The sequence below is a fragment of the Cyclopterus lumpus genome, chromosome 22 (genome assembly GCF_009769545.1).
Source record: "Cyclopterus lumpus isolate fCycLum1 chromosome 22, fCycLum1.pri, whole genome shotgun sequence".
NCBI lineage: Eukaryota > Metazoa > Chordata > Actinopteri > Perciformes > Cyclopteridae > Cyclopterus > Cyclopterus lumpus.
In genome coordinates, this window is record NC_046987.1 from 8685593 (window position 1) to 8702481 (window position 16889).

The 16889-nt window shown below is 43.8% G+C and overlaps 1 protein-coding gene across 1 annotated transcript in view; it reads left to right on the top strand.

Moving 5' to 3' along the window:
• Positions 1-16889, top strand: part of arid1b (AT rich interactive domain 1B (SWI1-like)) — a 187700-nt gene that overhangs the window by 84494 nt on the left and 86317 nt on the right. Inside the window, exon 6 of the mRNA XM_034525486.1 lies at positions 702-806. Within this exon, the coding sequence (XP_034381377.1) occupies positions 702-806 (105 nt within the window). The remainder of the gene's footprint in view (positions 1-701; positions 807-16889) is intronic.

The window sequence follows — 16889 nt, forward strand, 5'->3', positions numbered from 1 at the left end:
TTTGGTTGAAATAAATTGGCGGGTATGGGGTGCGGATGGGTGTGTGTTTCAGTCTGCATGCACTTCATCAGTACATGTGAGCATTTGCTTCTGGGCCTCTTTGTGTTGTGACTCGATCTAACTGGGAATCAGAGTTTTTATTACAGCCCTTTGAACCTGAGACACCCTCAACAGTCCAACTCACTCTCTCAATCTCTGTCACACACATTCAGACAATTCTCATCATAAAGGAGTGTTTTGAATACCAGGACATCACATGTGTGGAGCAGGAAGTGAGTAATGATTTCAACCCCAAGGAAGAATGAAAATATATTGCACATGAGCCATTAATGGACTTTTTGTTTTGGCAAGAATCCTGCAAATGTTGTATATCAAAGACTTATGGCAAATATGACCTGGAGTCAGTTAAACCATGAGCTTATTATTCTTAACGTGTTCATAGACAGAGGACACTTTAATGACAATATTTTGAAACTACCTAGAGCGCCTTTAACTGTATTATATGATTTAATTGGCTTTTTTCAACCCTCATAGCTGCCAGAACACATGATATACAGTATTTATAATATCCTAATTTAGAATCCCCTTAAGAACTCAAAGAAATTGGCAATATACTGTCAAATAAATCCTTTTAATTTATTGATCATAGCTATAAATGGCTCTGTGTGATTCTCTCTCTCTTTATCTGTTTTTCTATCAAGGAGGCCCAGCAGGAGACGTACGTAACCAGGGGTCCAGCCCCAGGGAATTCTGGGAAGGCCAACAATGAGGATGGCGTCTCCCAAGACCGCCCGTCCAGTCTGCCGGTGAGTGACTGACAGTTCGGCCCACCAATGAGCACAAAGTATCACAGAGTTACACATTAGGGGAAGGTTTGTGTACACACAAGAGAAAGAGAGGGTTCTTTTGTTGTAGAAGACACCAAAACACACCATCAAGACTCAAAGAAACATTTGTTCAACGTTCAGTTGTGAGCTTTTCTGGCCAATCAGAGGCCTCCACTCACCCTGTGACACACCTTTTCCCATGGGAGACATGGATTTGGGAGACATGGATTTGACTGCTCATTTCAGAGTTTATGTCTGTGTTTTGACTGGCGTCCATGCCGGAGCCGAAATGGGCTTTATTCTCTTACTCACACACGTGCGCCCCCACACATGCAGAAAAAGCATATGCACGGACACAGAGTTTCTTGCTAATGCACACGGTCACACATCCAAACTCACATGCATTTGGCATTTGTGTGAGCTAAAAATCGTTAAACAGGTTGACTGGAGAATTGAGAATAAATGGTGAGGCCAGGTTGATCTCTGAGGGGAGAGAGATATGTGGGCTGCTCCAGTTTTTTGGCTAAACTAATCGTTTTCTTCTCCTCTCTCTATCATTTCTCCCCTCACAGCTCCTCAGCACTTTCAAGAATAGAATAAATAGACATTTGCAAATGGTCGCAAATATTGGCACGGCTTGAGGTGTGTGCCGTTTAATTTACCAGATACTTTGGAACTCAGGAGTGGAGGAATGAACTGCAAGGAAGACTAATATTAAGTGTACAAACCCAAATTAAGCCATACTCCTTTCCATAGACTACTTCTAAAGTCTGTGTTCATTGGTCAGTAACGCACAGGTTGACTGCTTTGATTCAAATCCGCGGTTTATATATAGCGAGTTATCTGTCAGTTTTCCAAGTGATTCCTTCTCCTTTTCGCACACACGTCTCGTTCTCAGTTTTCTCCTCCATAACATACCGTATGTCATCTGCATTATCTTGCCTTTTTTTCTTTAATTTTCATTCTCCCACACTCTTTACCCCCCCCCCCCCCCCCCCCCCTTTCCTTTTTCCTCTCTGTCTTTCCCTCTAACGTAGCATCATGAAAGCTTTTTTTTTCACCCTCTTGCTATAATGAGAAATGGCCTTGATGTATCAGTGTGTGAATCCGGAGCAAGAGAGCAAGGCGAGATGAGGAGCCGGTGCAGTCGCGGGGGCCGATGTATTTGAACCACAGCCGATATCGCCCCATATTCCCTCACCACTTTAATCCTGGCATTTTACCCCTTGGGTTCTCCGTGTGTTTTCGCATCCCATCCAAAGTGCATGGCTCACCGAGATCCTAATCGGCGGCAAGTTTTGATGAGAGAGAGAGACACAGAGAGGGAGAGAGATGGATAGATAGAAGAGGAGAGAGAGAGATGGGGAGAGAAATTGCTCGGCGTTTGCCAGGCTCTTCCAGCAAGCTGTCACTGCAGAGATGTAACCATTTTTTTTCCCTCCCCCTCTCTCTTGCTCACTCTCTCGCCGGCGTTTGATGTCAGATCTAAAGCTGCTGTCATCTTTTTTTTCCCTTTCTCTCTGTCAGGAGGGAGGGAGCGCGGGTCGGCAAAGTGTCATGTTGTTGTTTTGGGACGAGTCGGCTGTGTGATGTGGCGGGATTTTTGAAGGGAGACCAAAGGGAAAAAAAGTGCTTTAGTAACTTATCACAAATGCAAGTCACAGTGCCTCATGGGTCTTTTAAAATGTAATGTATTGGAGATACAGCACGTCTTGTATTCCGTATCATTTTACAGTCTCTGTATCTGTTCGTATACAATCACCATCAGAACTTTCCTATTAGAAAGGCACAAAATAAGAGCACAGCACGCGCTTGTTTGAGTAGCATTAGCAGTGCTGTGAGTGTTGACCGCCTATCTACATTTCCGCATTGAACATTGAACTTTTCTGTGTTAATGACTGAATGAGTGCGTGTCTTCATTGTATACCTCTCAGTTTCTTTTACATGCCTCTTGTCCACGGTTATTTTAATGTTTTCCAGCAGCTTTTTCAGTGTATCGTTTTAAACTGACCTGGCAGTCACCACCTGCCTTCCAATATAGGGTTAGCATTACCACTACACTATTGCTCATACAGTACTTTCAGCCTGGCCAGACTTGCTCTGTTCTAGAGGAGCCTGCTCGTCCAGTTCCATACAATAGTGAAGTCAGGAGTCCGAGCAAAGATCATCTATTGAGTAGATGAACCCCATTTTAAGAAAAGTCTGACCCATTTATTTTGTCCCCCTTGTGCACATCACACAGTGAGAGTAACACAAATACAGACATGTAAATGTTAGCTAAAGGTGAGACCCACAGTTTTTTTTGGGTTTGCACGTCATGTACTTCAAATACAGTTTGTATCTCCAACCAAAGGCTATAACTTTTAACAAAACGTTTAGTATCTTGTCCTTTCACATGTCCCTTGAGAAACATCAGGCGTCACTGTTTCAGTTACACAGAAAGTTGTAAGAATGTAGCTTCTCTTCATCGAGTTGTCCTTTTTGAAGTTACCACCATTTCCCCACAGCAGGCATGGCAATAAAAGGTGCCACGTCAGGTTGGTCACAGAGCTGGACTACATGATTGGCTCAGGAAGACATGTTGTGTGCTTCCTTGCTACGTATGTCCTGCAGTGTGTGGCGGGGACTTGTGTGGTATCTGAAAATAGAGGTAAAGTGCGAGCTCTGTGTTTACCTTTTTGCCACACCCTCTCCCCTTTGCATCTTTTGCCTAACATCACTAAGCAGAGACAGTTCTTCCAGTGCAACAGTGAGATGACGAGCCAGGACTTTTATACCCAGTGACCCGCCTCCCCCCCACAAACCTCCCTCCCCAACCCAAACGCCACCCCATGTTCCAGTCACTACATGTTCCCTGTTCTCCGGTGCTCCCCTGACAGCCTGCCAAGCTGCCGCACAGCCTCCCATCCTCTGGGACATGGGAGAGGATGGCCAGCCATGTGGAAAGACAGAGAGAGAGCTGGGGGATGGAGTGTGAGGTGAGATATGGGGGGGTGAAGAGCAGGATGAGAAAGACAATGAATAAGAGAGAGAGAGAGGGTGTGAAGCGGTGAAGTGAAACGTGGTTATCTTTTTGTCACTTGTTCAGGGTGAGGGATGTTGAATTCAGGCTATGGGGTTCCGCCAGCGACACGTTATTCACACTAGCACACACACACAGACACAGATGGAGAAAAACATTTCTGTACGTCTTTCAGTGCTCATTTGCCCCTCCTTGACTTATTTTCTATCAGACAAAAAGGAAAAATTAGAAACGCTATCTCTCCCCTTGCTGCCTCTTGCCTCTCATTCCTGTCCACCTTGCCCTCCTCTGTTATTCCAAGTGTTAGGTCATGAATGATTGACAGGGCACAGCTGGAGAGGCCTGCTCCCCTCTCTCTCTCTCTCTCTCTCTCTCTCTCTCTCTCTCTCTTTCTCTCTCTCTCTCTCTCTCTCTCTCTCTCTCCCTACAACCACACTATTTGCTCACAAACACACACGCATCACACACTTTGATACACACTCTGTCTTCTGTGAGCCGTTTTCACACAGCGAGTGTGTGTGTGCTCTATCAGAGCATGTCCGTCAGGCTGCCTATACAGTATGTGTTCCCACTCTGGCTCTCCCACTATTGTGTTTTATTTTAGAGTCCCCAGGCAGGCAGACAGGCCAGCAGGCAGCACAGAGTAATGTCATCCAGCAGGGTTAGATTCAGCCTCCACATTAGTGCACACATGGGGGAGGAGAGGAGGAAAGGAGGCAGAGGGAGTCAAGAAAGCAAAGAAATGCAAGGGAGATGAATGGGGAAGGAACAGAGTGATGGGGGAGACTCGGAGGGACTCGTGAACATAAAAAAAAATATGTCTATTGGTTTGGACATATGGTTTAAAATACAAAAAGATAACATACTGTAGATGCAAATCATTCAGCATACATTTTAAGAGTCCGTTTAAACTGACAAAACGCATTAGCCGTCCCACCAAGTGCAATTTCCCTGTAGGAATATAATTTATATTTTGGTATGTATACTACAAATATATATTTTTTGCGGCTTGTGGAGAGAGAAAATTAGGGTAGGTGGGGGAGAGAGGGAGGCGGGGAGACTCAGAGACGAGATGTTCTGGACCCTGCTGCCTATTCTTAGAACAGCGACAGCACTGAAGGCCACAGCGGCTCCATGCCACTGCTTTGAACACATTGCGGCTCTGAGAATAGGACAGCTAATCTGAAGCCAGTTTCACACTCTGAGGTATAGGGGAATGCTCCTGGTCATGCCAGTCCTAAACCCGTAGACCTATTCATTCAAATATGACTATGAGTGATTGATCCATTGTCCCTTTATGTGTTGCTAGACCCTATGTGCTCCACAGCATCCCATAATTCACCGTATGATTTGAGAATTCTATATCGTAATGGAACTATTTCTTACATTAGCACTCGCATACTCCTCAAATTTGCTCCAGCATACACACATAATACATGTTTCCACCTCTGCCCCGTTTCACCGTAGACCCAGATATCATGACACTGCAAGTCAGAGACCTTGGCTTCATCTAAAATGCAGACAGGCTATTTTTCCGCTTGTATGCCAGCCTGTTTTCATTTGCTCCTCATGAATCATTTAGTGCGCACACACAGTTTCATGTACACGCGTAGTTGTTTGATCCTCAAGAGCCGGGAACACGTGTTTTTGCTGGGGCCATACCATTTGTTCCCCAACGGCTTAAAAAGACAGAGGTACATGAAGTGAAATTGATCTCCAGTTAAAATGTATCTGGGTCCTTCATCTGAACACATCTTCAGCATTGTTTCTAACTGACGGAAAACCCTATTCGCACTGTTGTTTTAATTTGGCACTTTCTAAATATTTGTAGCTTGTTTTAAATATTTTAGTAGCTTAAATGTCTGCAATTCTTTTAGAAGAATTCAGCCTTGGGATTCAGTTTGAATTTTGAAGACACTTTAGACTGCAGCACTACACATGGTGACCACTTGAAAAGGGGCCAGCCATTAGCTGGAAGATCCCAGTTTAAACCTCCATGTTAACAAGCATTGCACTGTCCTGCTAGCGTCCGTTAGCAGGACACTGAGTCCTACCAGCACTCCTCATCAGCTGACACTGCAGCTTCATCCCCTGTGGATGAGAGACATGCCAGAAAAGAATTTCCCAATGGGGATCAATAAAGTATTTTTTTGCCTCAAGGCTTTTAGATGTGATGGCTACACACTGTTCTGCCTACTGGGAACTGTGCTGGCCAGTGTAGGTTGTTAAAACAGACTGGTAACACAAGGTTGAGCAGTCGTGGTACAGGAAGGAGGGAGAAATTCCACAGCTGTGGAGGAGGCCATGTTTATACCCATCCACCCCTGACAGGCTGGCTGACTGAAGCCCAGCACACCAGAGTGAAGAGTGTGTGTGTGTGTGTGTGTATGTGTGTGTGCGTGTGTGTGCGTGCGTGCATGCGTGCGTGTGTGTGTATGTGTGTGTGCATGTGTGCACGCACACACTCTGTCCGAGCACTACTCTTACACACTTACCTACCCCTGTGCTTACACATGCGTACACACCCAGTGTGTGACAGGCTTTATGATTTGAGAGTGAGGGGGAAATGGAGAGGGATGAACTTGGTTAAGAAAACACCAGTCCGGTTCCACTGGCGCCTCTCCACCAGCCTATCCTACAGAGGAGAAGAGACAGAGGGGGGAGATAAGAGGAGGAGGAGAGGAGGAGAGGGAGTGATGACTGACCTTAGAAGGAGAGAAATGTTTCCCCTCTCCATCTCTTTTTTTATCCATTGCCCAACTTTTGTCAAAGCTTGTTTCATCTAACAGATTACAAAAGAGGCCAGAGATGGTGAGGAAGATCGTTGCTGTTGGGTTTCCATTAACACAGCAGCAGCACACGCACACACACACACACACACACACACACACACACACACACACACACACACACACATACACACACAAACACACTACTGATCCATATTTCAGGGACAAGCAGGATTCTGATTCTGCATAAACATATTTTTTAAATGGATGATGTAAATAAAAAATGTATGACTGTGTGCGTTGTTGATACGTGTACATGTGTATGCGTCTTTGTGTGTGTGTGTGTGTGTGTGTGTGTGTGTGTGTGTGTGTGTGTGCTTCTCTGTACGGAGAAGCAGTCACACACAAAACACACACCAACACCTCTAACTGTCCTCCCCGTTCTACCACGAGACAGTCAACAGTGTGACAGTGTGTAAAAGCTGCTGTATCGTGATGTTGGATATACATCAGTAACAAACTGACAAACTGTCTTTTACCATTTGGTACTTTCGAGGTGTTACATCCAATGTTGTTGTTAAAATGTGATGAAGATCCTGTCTGGACGTCACCTCAGTTCAATCTGTTTGATTTGCTTTGATAAAACAATCTTTATATTGGTTCCAGAACCAAATAGATCTCCTCAAGTGCATACTTGATAGATTTCATTTTCAGCAACCATTACTGCCAGATATGCCCTTCTGGCACTAAGCCTTCCATTATAAATGGTGATTTTCTGTTCCAATATTAATATTTAAATTAACTGTTAAATTGGCTTCAAATGTTATTGAGCCAATCTGAAGATTTGAAACATCCATTTTGTATTCATTAGTAGTTTGGACATGGGAACGTTCTCTTGTCAAAGGATTTTTCAGCACGTGAAAGGATTTCGAGTGATAATGTGGATGGAATTAACAAATATTTTAGGTTGAGTGACAGTTGCTGCAGATGAAAATGTTTTCTTTCTTCTTTCCTTGTGTACTTCTCTTTTGACTGTAGCAGAGAAACACAGAGTTGCTGTAGAAGGAAGGATACATAATTCCCCCCCCCCCCCCCTTCACTCCCACTTTCCTGAGCTTCATCCACTTCTAACCTTTCTGGGTTTATTTTTATGTCTGGTCTTGGATGCCTGGCTTCCCAGCAGGCCGGCTAGGCAGGGGAGGGGGGGAGGGAGGCAGGAAGGAAGGAGGCAGCAGCGGAACGCAGGCGAAGAAAAGTGAAGGAATTGAAAGAGGGATGGAGGGGGGAAGGAGCCATCAGAGAAGGGAATGTTCTGTCATCACCATGGCTCCCTCTGGCTGCTGGGAGGCTGGAATTACATCTGACTTTGAAGTTTGGGGCAGCAACATCGCCAGTGTTGCTATAGTGACAGGACGTGTGCATGTGTGTGCGTGTGTGTTTGTGTAAACTCCATGGGAGGTTTATTATGCATGATGCACACACTGTGACTAGTCCTGATGGTATTACAGTGCTGTTATTAATCTACTCTCATAAGATACCTGTGCTTTTAACACATACACACACACAAACACAAGCACACGTGAACATATCTGGGAATTCATGCTAAGATGCATTCACACACACACACACACGACCCATTTCACAGCTGGATTCAAACTTCACGTTGTGCCTTTTAAAGATTAAGATAAAGTTTTTCCTCTTATTATCTTTGAGAAGGTTTAGCTGGCTGCACACTGCGCTCACAGGCAAATGCAGAAGCAACTACGTGTGTTAAAATCACTTGCATATGCACACACACACTGGGTTGTTCAGATTGCAGATAGCTGTGTTTGGGTTGTTTGAGCTGCTAATATTCCACTGAGTCCTCGAATATTTATGGCTTTTGTTTCAAACTCAGATCGAGGAGAAGAGCATTTTCAAAGGTAGATAGATAGATAGATAGATAGATAGATAGATAGATAGATAGATAGATAGATAGATAGATAGATAGATAGATAGATAGATAGATAGATAGATAGATAGATAGATAGATAGATAGATAGATAGATAGATAGATAGATAGATATAGATAGATAGATAGATAAGACCATAATAAAACAGATGAAAAGATGAAGGGAGGGTGAGAAGAAATAGTGGGGAGGGCTGGAGAGGTTGAAAATAATGTTCCATTAATGCAGAGCCAGGCTCTCGCTGAGGGACCAGCGCCAATCTGCATCTCCCTCCCGTCTGCCTGCTATACATTTTTCATGAACGCTGAGCGAGAATTAGCGACGGATTGCTGCTGAAAATCGCTTCTCCTTGGTCGTGGGGGCCGACGGAGAGAGAGAGAAAGAGAGAGAGAGAGGAGAAAGGAAAGAAAGAGGGAAAGAGGAGGACGAGAGTATAGCAGGGAGGGGACAGTGCTGAAATGAGGAGAGGTGAAATAGAGGAGAACAGAAAAGGATGATTACAATGGATGTGAGGAACAAAGGGGAGACAAGTGTAGTATAGTCTTGTGTGGTGTGTTCAAAATGTTAACACTTATTGTGACCAGCATATTAATAACCAAGTCACACTCATTGTCCATATACAGTAGAATACGATGGTTGACGTGGTTCTGGAATTGGGTCTAATTTAACTTTGTGCTGCAGGATAGTTTTATAGCGATGTTCAGTACCTGCTATGTTTAGACTAGTTGGTGGATAGATGTACAACAGTACACTGAATTTGTAAATGCCATGATCTGCAACATTTTATCTATCAACTGGTCCAACTCCATTCATGTTTTAACATCTCATTTTAGGCACTATTATCCTTTTGAGAAATGCACAGTGGTGTTTTTATGTTGGTTTGATTCTCCATGTTTTTTTTACTGGTGAACAGAGTGGCGCCTACAAAATCTCAAACTATATTGACACATAAAACGAAAAAAAAAAAAAAAAAATGAGTCAAAGACCCATCATTGTAGTCCCTAATGCGGCTGACGAATGCTCAATTCCACATTTCACATAAGAAAAGCATTTGTTCATTATTTTTTGTTTGTATTTTAGTCCTCCCTTCTCCCCCTCTCCCCCTCCTCTCCTCTCCTCTTCACACATTTCCTCTCCTTGGCCTGTGCCATATAGTTCTGACCCCAATCTCCACTCCAATATAGTCCACTTTCATTTTCCACCGGTAGCCTTGTGCTGCCGTTACAGAGCCTCGCTGCCTAACTGGCTTACTCATATGCTGTCTGGTTTACTGACTGGTTGTCCACCTGCGCTCTGTTTCTCTAGAGAACAATTTTCCGGTGTGAGTTGGGCTTTGTGAGATTGAATGGCATTTGTAGGTGTGTGAAGGCAACGGAAACACATCAGTCTCTTCACAGTTATCCCGTAGTCAATTTAGCAGCAGTTTACAGCAGAATCAATCATACTTGATATTCCAAAAGTCAAAGTATCGCACTTGCAGTTCCGTACATTTTTGGATTTGACTATAATTCCGTCCAAATTGTGTCCCCGTCGTTGGCCCGACTGACTGACTGTGTGTCTTTGTGTACAGTATGTTTCAGTGTTATTCCAGTGACCCTGGAACATACTGTTTCCATTCGATTGTCCACTGCTACAATATTACTGCTTCATATAAGCTGTAGGATGGACCCAGGAATATGTATCTATATCGGTGATGAAAAGAAAAGATCTCTGACAACGGAAGATGTGTGTCTGTGTGTGTGCACGCATGTGTGTGTGCACGCATGTGTGTGCGGCGCTTATGATTGCTGCTGTAATCTGCTCTCTCTTGCCAGCCACGGTTATTACAGTTGTCGATATGCTGCTCAGCGCTTTATAGACACAAGCAACAAGACTCGGTCTGGATGCCCGCCAGAGTGCGTGTGTGCATGCCAAAGTGCTTTATGTTTGTTGTTACACTTGTGTGTGCACATTTGTGTGCATGATCCTTTGCTCTGTGTGTATGTAATTGAGCTCTCCTCTCATGTAAAGACTGGTTCAACAGTGTGTTAATTACTTATGTTCCAAAGCGTGTGACCCGGCATTGTACGCATATTATCTACAGGGTTTACTTTATTCCTACGTGCATGAGCATGTATGTCGGTGAGTGTGTGGGCCCCATCTTTGCTTGGCTAAGTTTACTTTGTTAAAGACCGGGTTGCTTCACTGTTAATGGATTGATAAGGGGGGGAAAGAAGAACTTTAAAACAAAAGAAGAAGAAAAAAAGCTTCAGTGTTGTTTAGCTGTTGCAGAAGAGTCAAAAAGGGAAAAGAGGTAGAAAGTGACAGAAAGAGGAAGGAGAGGAGAAAGCCGTTGGCTGGGATGGAAACGGGGGAAGGAAGGAGGTATTGAGGTGTGGAGTGGTTTTCTCCTCCTAGTATTCAGCCTTGACTGATGCCTGTTGTTCACTCCACTTCTACTGTTTACCATCCTGCCAGCGAGATTGCTTGGCAGTGGGCTACAATGGGACTGAAACAATGTAACATTTGCTTTTGTAACACTGTCATACATGCATAAGCACACACACACACAAAGATACGCATCGCGAGGGTCACTGATGGCCCATTTTCCCAGTCGCACTGCTCTTTTGGAAGTGTGCGACCATCTGTCTGGTTTGGCCAGACGATTAAACAAATAAACAAATCCTCTCTCTTTCTCTCTCTCTCTCTCTCTCACTCTGTGCAAGTGTGCCAGCAGCGTGATTGAGGTCTCCTCACATATCAGCAACCTGTGACCTCCACGGCATAAAAAAACCCCGTCCCCAGTGGTGTTTGTGTGTATACGTGTGTGTGCGTCTCTGTTATAATAATGCCTTCATCTCTTGACGGATATACCACACTAGAAATTAAGAAACAATGTCCCTTCTGTTCAGAGAAAACATCTTGTTTTTAATGGATCCTTTATGAGCTCTAATTCTTGGAAATGTTTCTGTGTGTTCTGAGGAAGTTGTTCTAATTGACTCTTATTGAGTTTAATTGTTATTTCTCTGTGGATTGTTTTAATTATTTCACAATGTGAAACGACCCCCTGAGCCCACATTAGATATTCTTTTTAATAAATGCAGCGGTCCACAAACAAACAAACTCTTGACCTTTTTAGGGGGCACGGAGTCAATTGTGTGTTTGCACAAACCACCATAATGTAGTGAAATATCTGTTAAGCACTGACACGTCACCCATGTGACCTTGCCCTGTATGTGAATTCCTACGTGCACATCAATAATAGAAATGCAATAGTACAATATACATAATAATAATGCACTGAAAGGGACACGTTTCCACTGCACAAATAACATTTTTAACGAGTATAACTTGGAGTATATTAACATATTACATGATATTCCTGTTGGAGCCTACAACTTATACAGTATGTCCTCCACCAAGGATCTTGAAAGGGATCTGAGTACTTCCACCTTCCACCACTTCCTTCACCTCTGACCAAAAGACAGATGTCCATTTACGCAGCCAAACACCAAGCTCATCAGAAGAATCACCAGAACATTAGTCCTGTTTAGACGGTGCATGTTTCTCACACACACAGACAAGCACCAACACACTCAGTCGGGGTAATTTTGAAAGTCTTGTGGTAGCTTTGCATAGCATTTGGGCTAATGGCCGTGCTTCCTCCCAGGTCAGTGAAACCATTAGCAGCCGTATTACTGCCACATAATAGCTTATTGGTTAGTGGGGGAAAAAAATTACCAAGAGGCCACGACGAGAAGAGAGACAGACAGATACAAAGATGAAGAGAAAGAGAAAGCAGGACCTCGGAATTGAGTTACAGCTGTTATGATTTGTCGTCTCTCAACTCCTTTTCTCTCTTTTCTTTTTCATTTCTTGTTTCCGCCCATTTCTCTTTCACCCTCAGGGCTTTGGGAGGTTTTTATCTTTCTAATGAGCCGTTGATTCCTTTTTTCTTTTTTTTTATCGTTACCTCATTCGTTCTGGATGGAAGGCAAAATGTGTCATATTGTCAAGCCGGCGTTTGCATCTAGCATGTGTGTTTGTGTGTGTGGACGGCAGCGAAATTAAGTGGTGCAAAGTGATTTCTCCGGGGTTTTGGTTGGCGTTGGTGGTAGAAGTGGATGCAGGGGTCAGAGTAGTTTGGCACAGTGGCCCAGGTCGCCATGTTGTTCTCCCAGCCTTATCAATATGCAGCACTGTGGGCGGTTTGCAATTGGCTTGATTGCTTTAATTGGTTGGACACATTTGCAACACTCACACTCAGGGTTATAGCATTTCTCAAAGGTTGCTCTGAATGTATTGTTGTTGTGATATTTTGTCCAGCGAATGTAAGACTTTGCACTGTTCGGTTAAACTTTGCATGAGTCATTTTGCTCCTACACACTCATATGCATATTCTGTAAACACACGTTGCATGCACACTCACGCATACACATACAAACAAGACAGTTCGGAGTAGGGAGAAGTTTAAAGGTGATCCTCTGTTATGAGCAAAAATCATAAATATGTATAAGACACAGATTGTAATGCATATACACAAACAAACACACACACACACACACACATAGACGCATAGACAAATGAACTGTCTACTGTTAGTGTGTCAGTCACTCTATGCATCTATATCAGTGGCGGCTTGGCGGTATCTCAGTAAGCTTGTGCATACTTGCTGGCTTGGCTTGGGTAGCTCATGTGTTTATAAATGTGTGTGTGTGTGTGTGTGTGTGTGTGTGGAGGGGGGGTTAAAATGATGTGGAAATCAAATTCACCTTGAAGTGTCCTTCTCTCTCCCCTCACCACCCCCGTATTTTTGCCTTCGTCTTTGCTTTGAACGCACTGCAGCACTCAGTTCAAAGAGAGACGCCTGCTTTTGTGTGGTGTGTGTGTGCGTGTGTGTGTGGTGCGTGTGTGTGTGCGTGTGTGTGTGTGTGTGTGTGTGTTTTAGTTAGCAATGACAGCAGGGTTTGAGATGGAAAGAGGGAGAAAGACAGAAAGACCCACCTGCACACTAACTTTGTGTGCGTGTACATGCATGGCATTATGTTCACATGTTCCTCGGCATGTTTGGTCTTTATTATTGTTTAACTTTAGTACCGTAAGGAGTATGTGTATGCACATCACACTGACGTATATAGTTGGTATATTTCTGAAAGGGCATGCATATTAATTAGATTGTATATCCACATGCACACGTGCACAGGAACTCTGGGGATCTTATTGGAGCATTTGACCTAAAGGTCACCAACTGGTATCAATTGACAGCTGCTGATGGCAGTCAATATCTGATATTCACAGTTGACTTTTGCACGGGATAATCAAACATGATTAATGTCCCCTGCACTTTGCATTCGACTCTCGGTTTAAGACGTGACCTGAGAAAGCGAGAGAACAAAGAGAAGGAAGGAAGGAAGGAAAAAATATCAAGGAAGGTTGGAGGGATGGACTGACATTGGGAAGGAGATGATGTAAGAAGTACTGGGTGTTAAAGATGTTGGGAAATATAGACAGAAAAGACATACAATACACTACTAGACATTTAGACTGCAAGAAAAAGAATATTCACATCCTGGAGTGTGTGTGTGTGTATTTGTGTGTGTGTGTGTGCCTCTCTCTTTCTCACCTGCTCCTCCTGGGTCTCACAGAGGCTGGTTTAAGAAGACGAGGCGGCAGGGCAGGAGACAGTAAAGGTCACCGCGTCTTTCTCTTACTCCCCGCTACCTCGATCTTTCAATCATTGAAATGATTTCCTCTCATACTGATGCTTCTGTTATGTGGAGAAATGTTTCATTTCAGCATCAGGATACAGAATGATTATCAGAGACAGGCGAGGAAAGTCCTAAATCGTTACTCTAACGGTGCGTCCACATCACCTATTTATAGTATAATTACCGACACCTAAAATCACAGCAGTGATTAAATGTGTTTACTCATGGCCTCCTTCATTGTCTGAGAACAAAATGCAGTTTGGATTTAGAAAAAGGCTCCCAGACCTCTGACATCACGTCTTTATAAAAACAAGTCTCGGAAAAAGATAGATAACTCCATATCATAGCAAACTTAAAAACAAATAACGTAATAACATATACATAATAATACAATTAAAGTAAAATATACATAGACAAATGATTATATTCCGTCTGTGAAATCATCAACCAAATTGTCAATCACACGCCTAATATTCTTCAATACCTCTGAACATTTTGTTTTGACTTTGTGCCTGAAGTCCTCCAGTCTTCCATTTCTCCTATTTCCTTTACTCTCCGTCTCACCTCTGTCCTTTTCTAATTTCTCCTCATCCCTCGTCTCCTTTCTATTCTTTACCATCTTTTTCATCCTGATTTCTTCTGTCCTTTTGACCTCATCCCCTCTTATTTCCTGTCCTCCTCCTCCTCCTCCTCCTCCCCCCTCTGCTCCTCTCCTATCTGACTCAGGAGGCTGTAGTCTCCAAAAGGTCAGTCCCAGCTGACATTTTCCGTGGGACCTCATTGATTTCCCCTCCGCACGTTGTGATTGGCTAACCGAAGCTACCTCAATTTCCCACCAATCCCCTTTAACCAGGAAGCTAGCCAGCCGGCCGACCCCGAGGTCAACCAGCTCCAAATAGCTTTTTCTGGAGCGTTACATTCTTGTTTGCTCTATATTTTTCTCCTTTCAGCCTGCACACTTCCCTGCAGGCTGAGGGAAGAGAGAGAGGAGAGAGGGATGGATGAAGGAGGAGGATTAAGGCTTAAAATGGAAGTTTACAAGGCTAATGGTTCTCATATCCTGGTTCAGGGTCTTCCACGCCTCCTTGATATGGCTCCAGAGGGCCCCTGGCAAAACATGGAATTATTTCATTTGACTATATTACATCAGAAAATCAATATTTTGGTTTCACTCTACTATTGTACCGTATCTCTTCATACGGTACAGACCCTTCTAAAACAACTGTCATTAGTCTCCCTGTGGGTTTTTGAGACAAAATATGATCAGGCTGGGGTCCCCACAGTCTAAGAAATCCTACACTCTAGTCTGAGCATTGTACCTGTCAACCTGAACTCTTAGGTCTGTGTTTCAGGGTTACAGCCTAGCTACAGAGCCTATGAGCTTAGCATTGGTAGCTATGTCATAGGCTACAGTATCACTGACGTGTTCCTCTATGTAACTATGTGGAGGCAGACAAGAAATGTGCTAGTCAGTTTGTGTTTTTATTCTCTCTTTCCTTCCAAGTTTATGATGCTGGTAGAGATTGTTTGCAAGGGAAAGTCTTCTCTTTTTCAGTAACACATGGAGCAAAGTCATTTCCACTGACTTCTTTTCTCACCACAATCACTGCTCCCTAATAACTGTGAATGAAAGAACACAGCTGCAGTCTAACTAGAAGAGACAAAATGTAAATTACCTGGATGCTACTCACAGTTATACCAAGTGCGTTGCACATTGTTGCTATGTATCAAAAAAATTAATGGAAGAATGTAAACAGTCACTGGAGGAAATATAATTAGGCTTTTTAAAAGGTATCTCTCCCATTTTTCACTTTAAATCGAGCCACTGTCTGCTGCGTACTTAATGACATGATAAACAAGTTTCAACTGTAGAGAAAGTGAAAGGGGCAGCAGACGAGAATATCTTGTGGTTAAGTGCATCTGAATATGCACGGCTTATGTGCACTGTGACTGATGCATGCACTTGGTTTTGCATAACACATATCAGAGAATACCTCTTCCTCTGTCTGCATCTTTATCCGTTTGTGTTCTCTTCCCCCGGCCCCTCCCGGCTCGGCTGCTTCCTCCTGCAGAAAATGCCGTTCCTCGTGAGACGGCAGCGCCGGTGCTGGTAGAAAATGTCCGAGCGCAACGGCGTAAACAAACGGGCAGACAGCTCTCAGTCTTTCTCTGTGAAGTGATAATGTGTTCCCCACGCTGTTTTTGTTCTCATGCTAATGAAGTGGACTGCATCGGTAATCACTTTCAAACCCTCAGCCAGGGAAAAGGTAGAAACGGCAAAACAAAGGCTCGAACAAAAAGGATGCTTTGCGTGTGTGTGTGTGTGTGTGTGTGTGTGTGTGTGTGTGTGTGTGTGTGTGTGTGTGTGTGTGCGTGCGTGTGTGCGTGTGTGCGTGCGTGCGTGCGGGCGAGCGTGCGCGTGTGCGTGTGATCTGAAGTGGAAGTAGAAATAGAGGTGGATGTGCGTTTGAAGTGGGCTTGTGTGTGTCCCAGTTTGTACCTTTTTCTGTATTTGCACAAACCCACTGCCAACTACTGTGACCCGCTGCAGGGGAAGGTCAAAGGTCACCTCATCCAGCTGGTGAGATGTTCATGTAAAATGTTCAAATAGAGCGGAACAGACGCTTTATTCATTAGTTGTAGTAGAAGTGATAATATATGGGGTTAAAACTGTC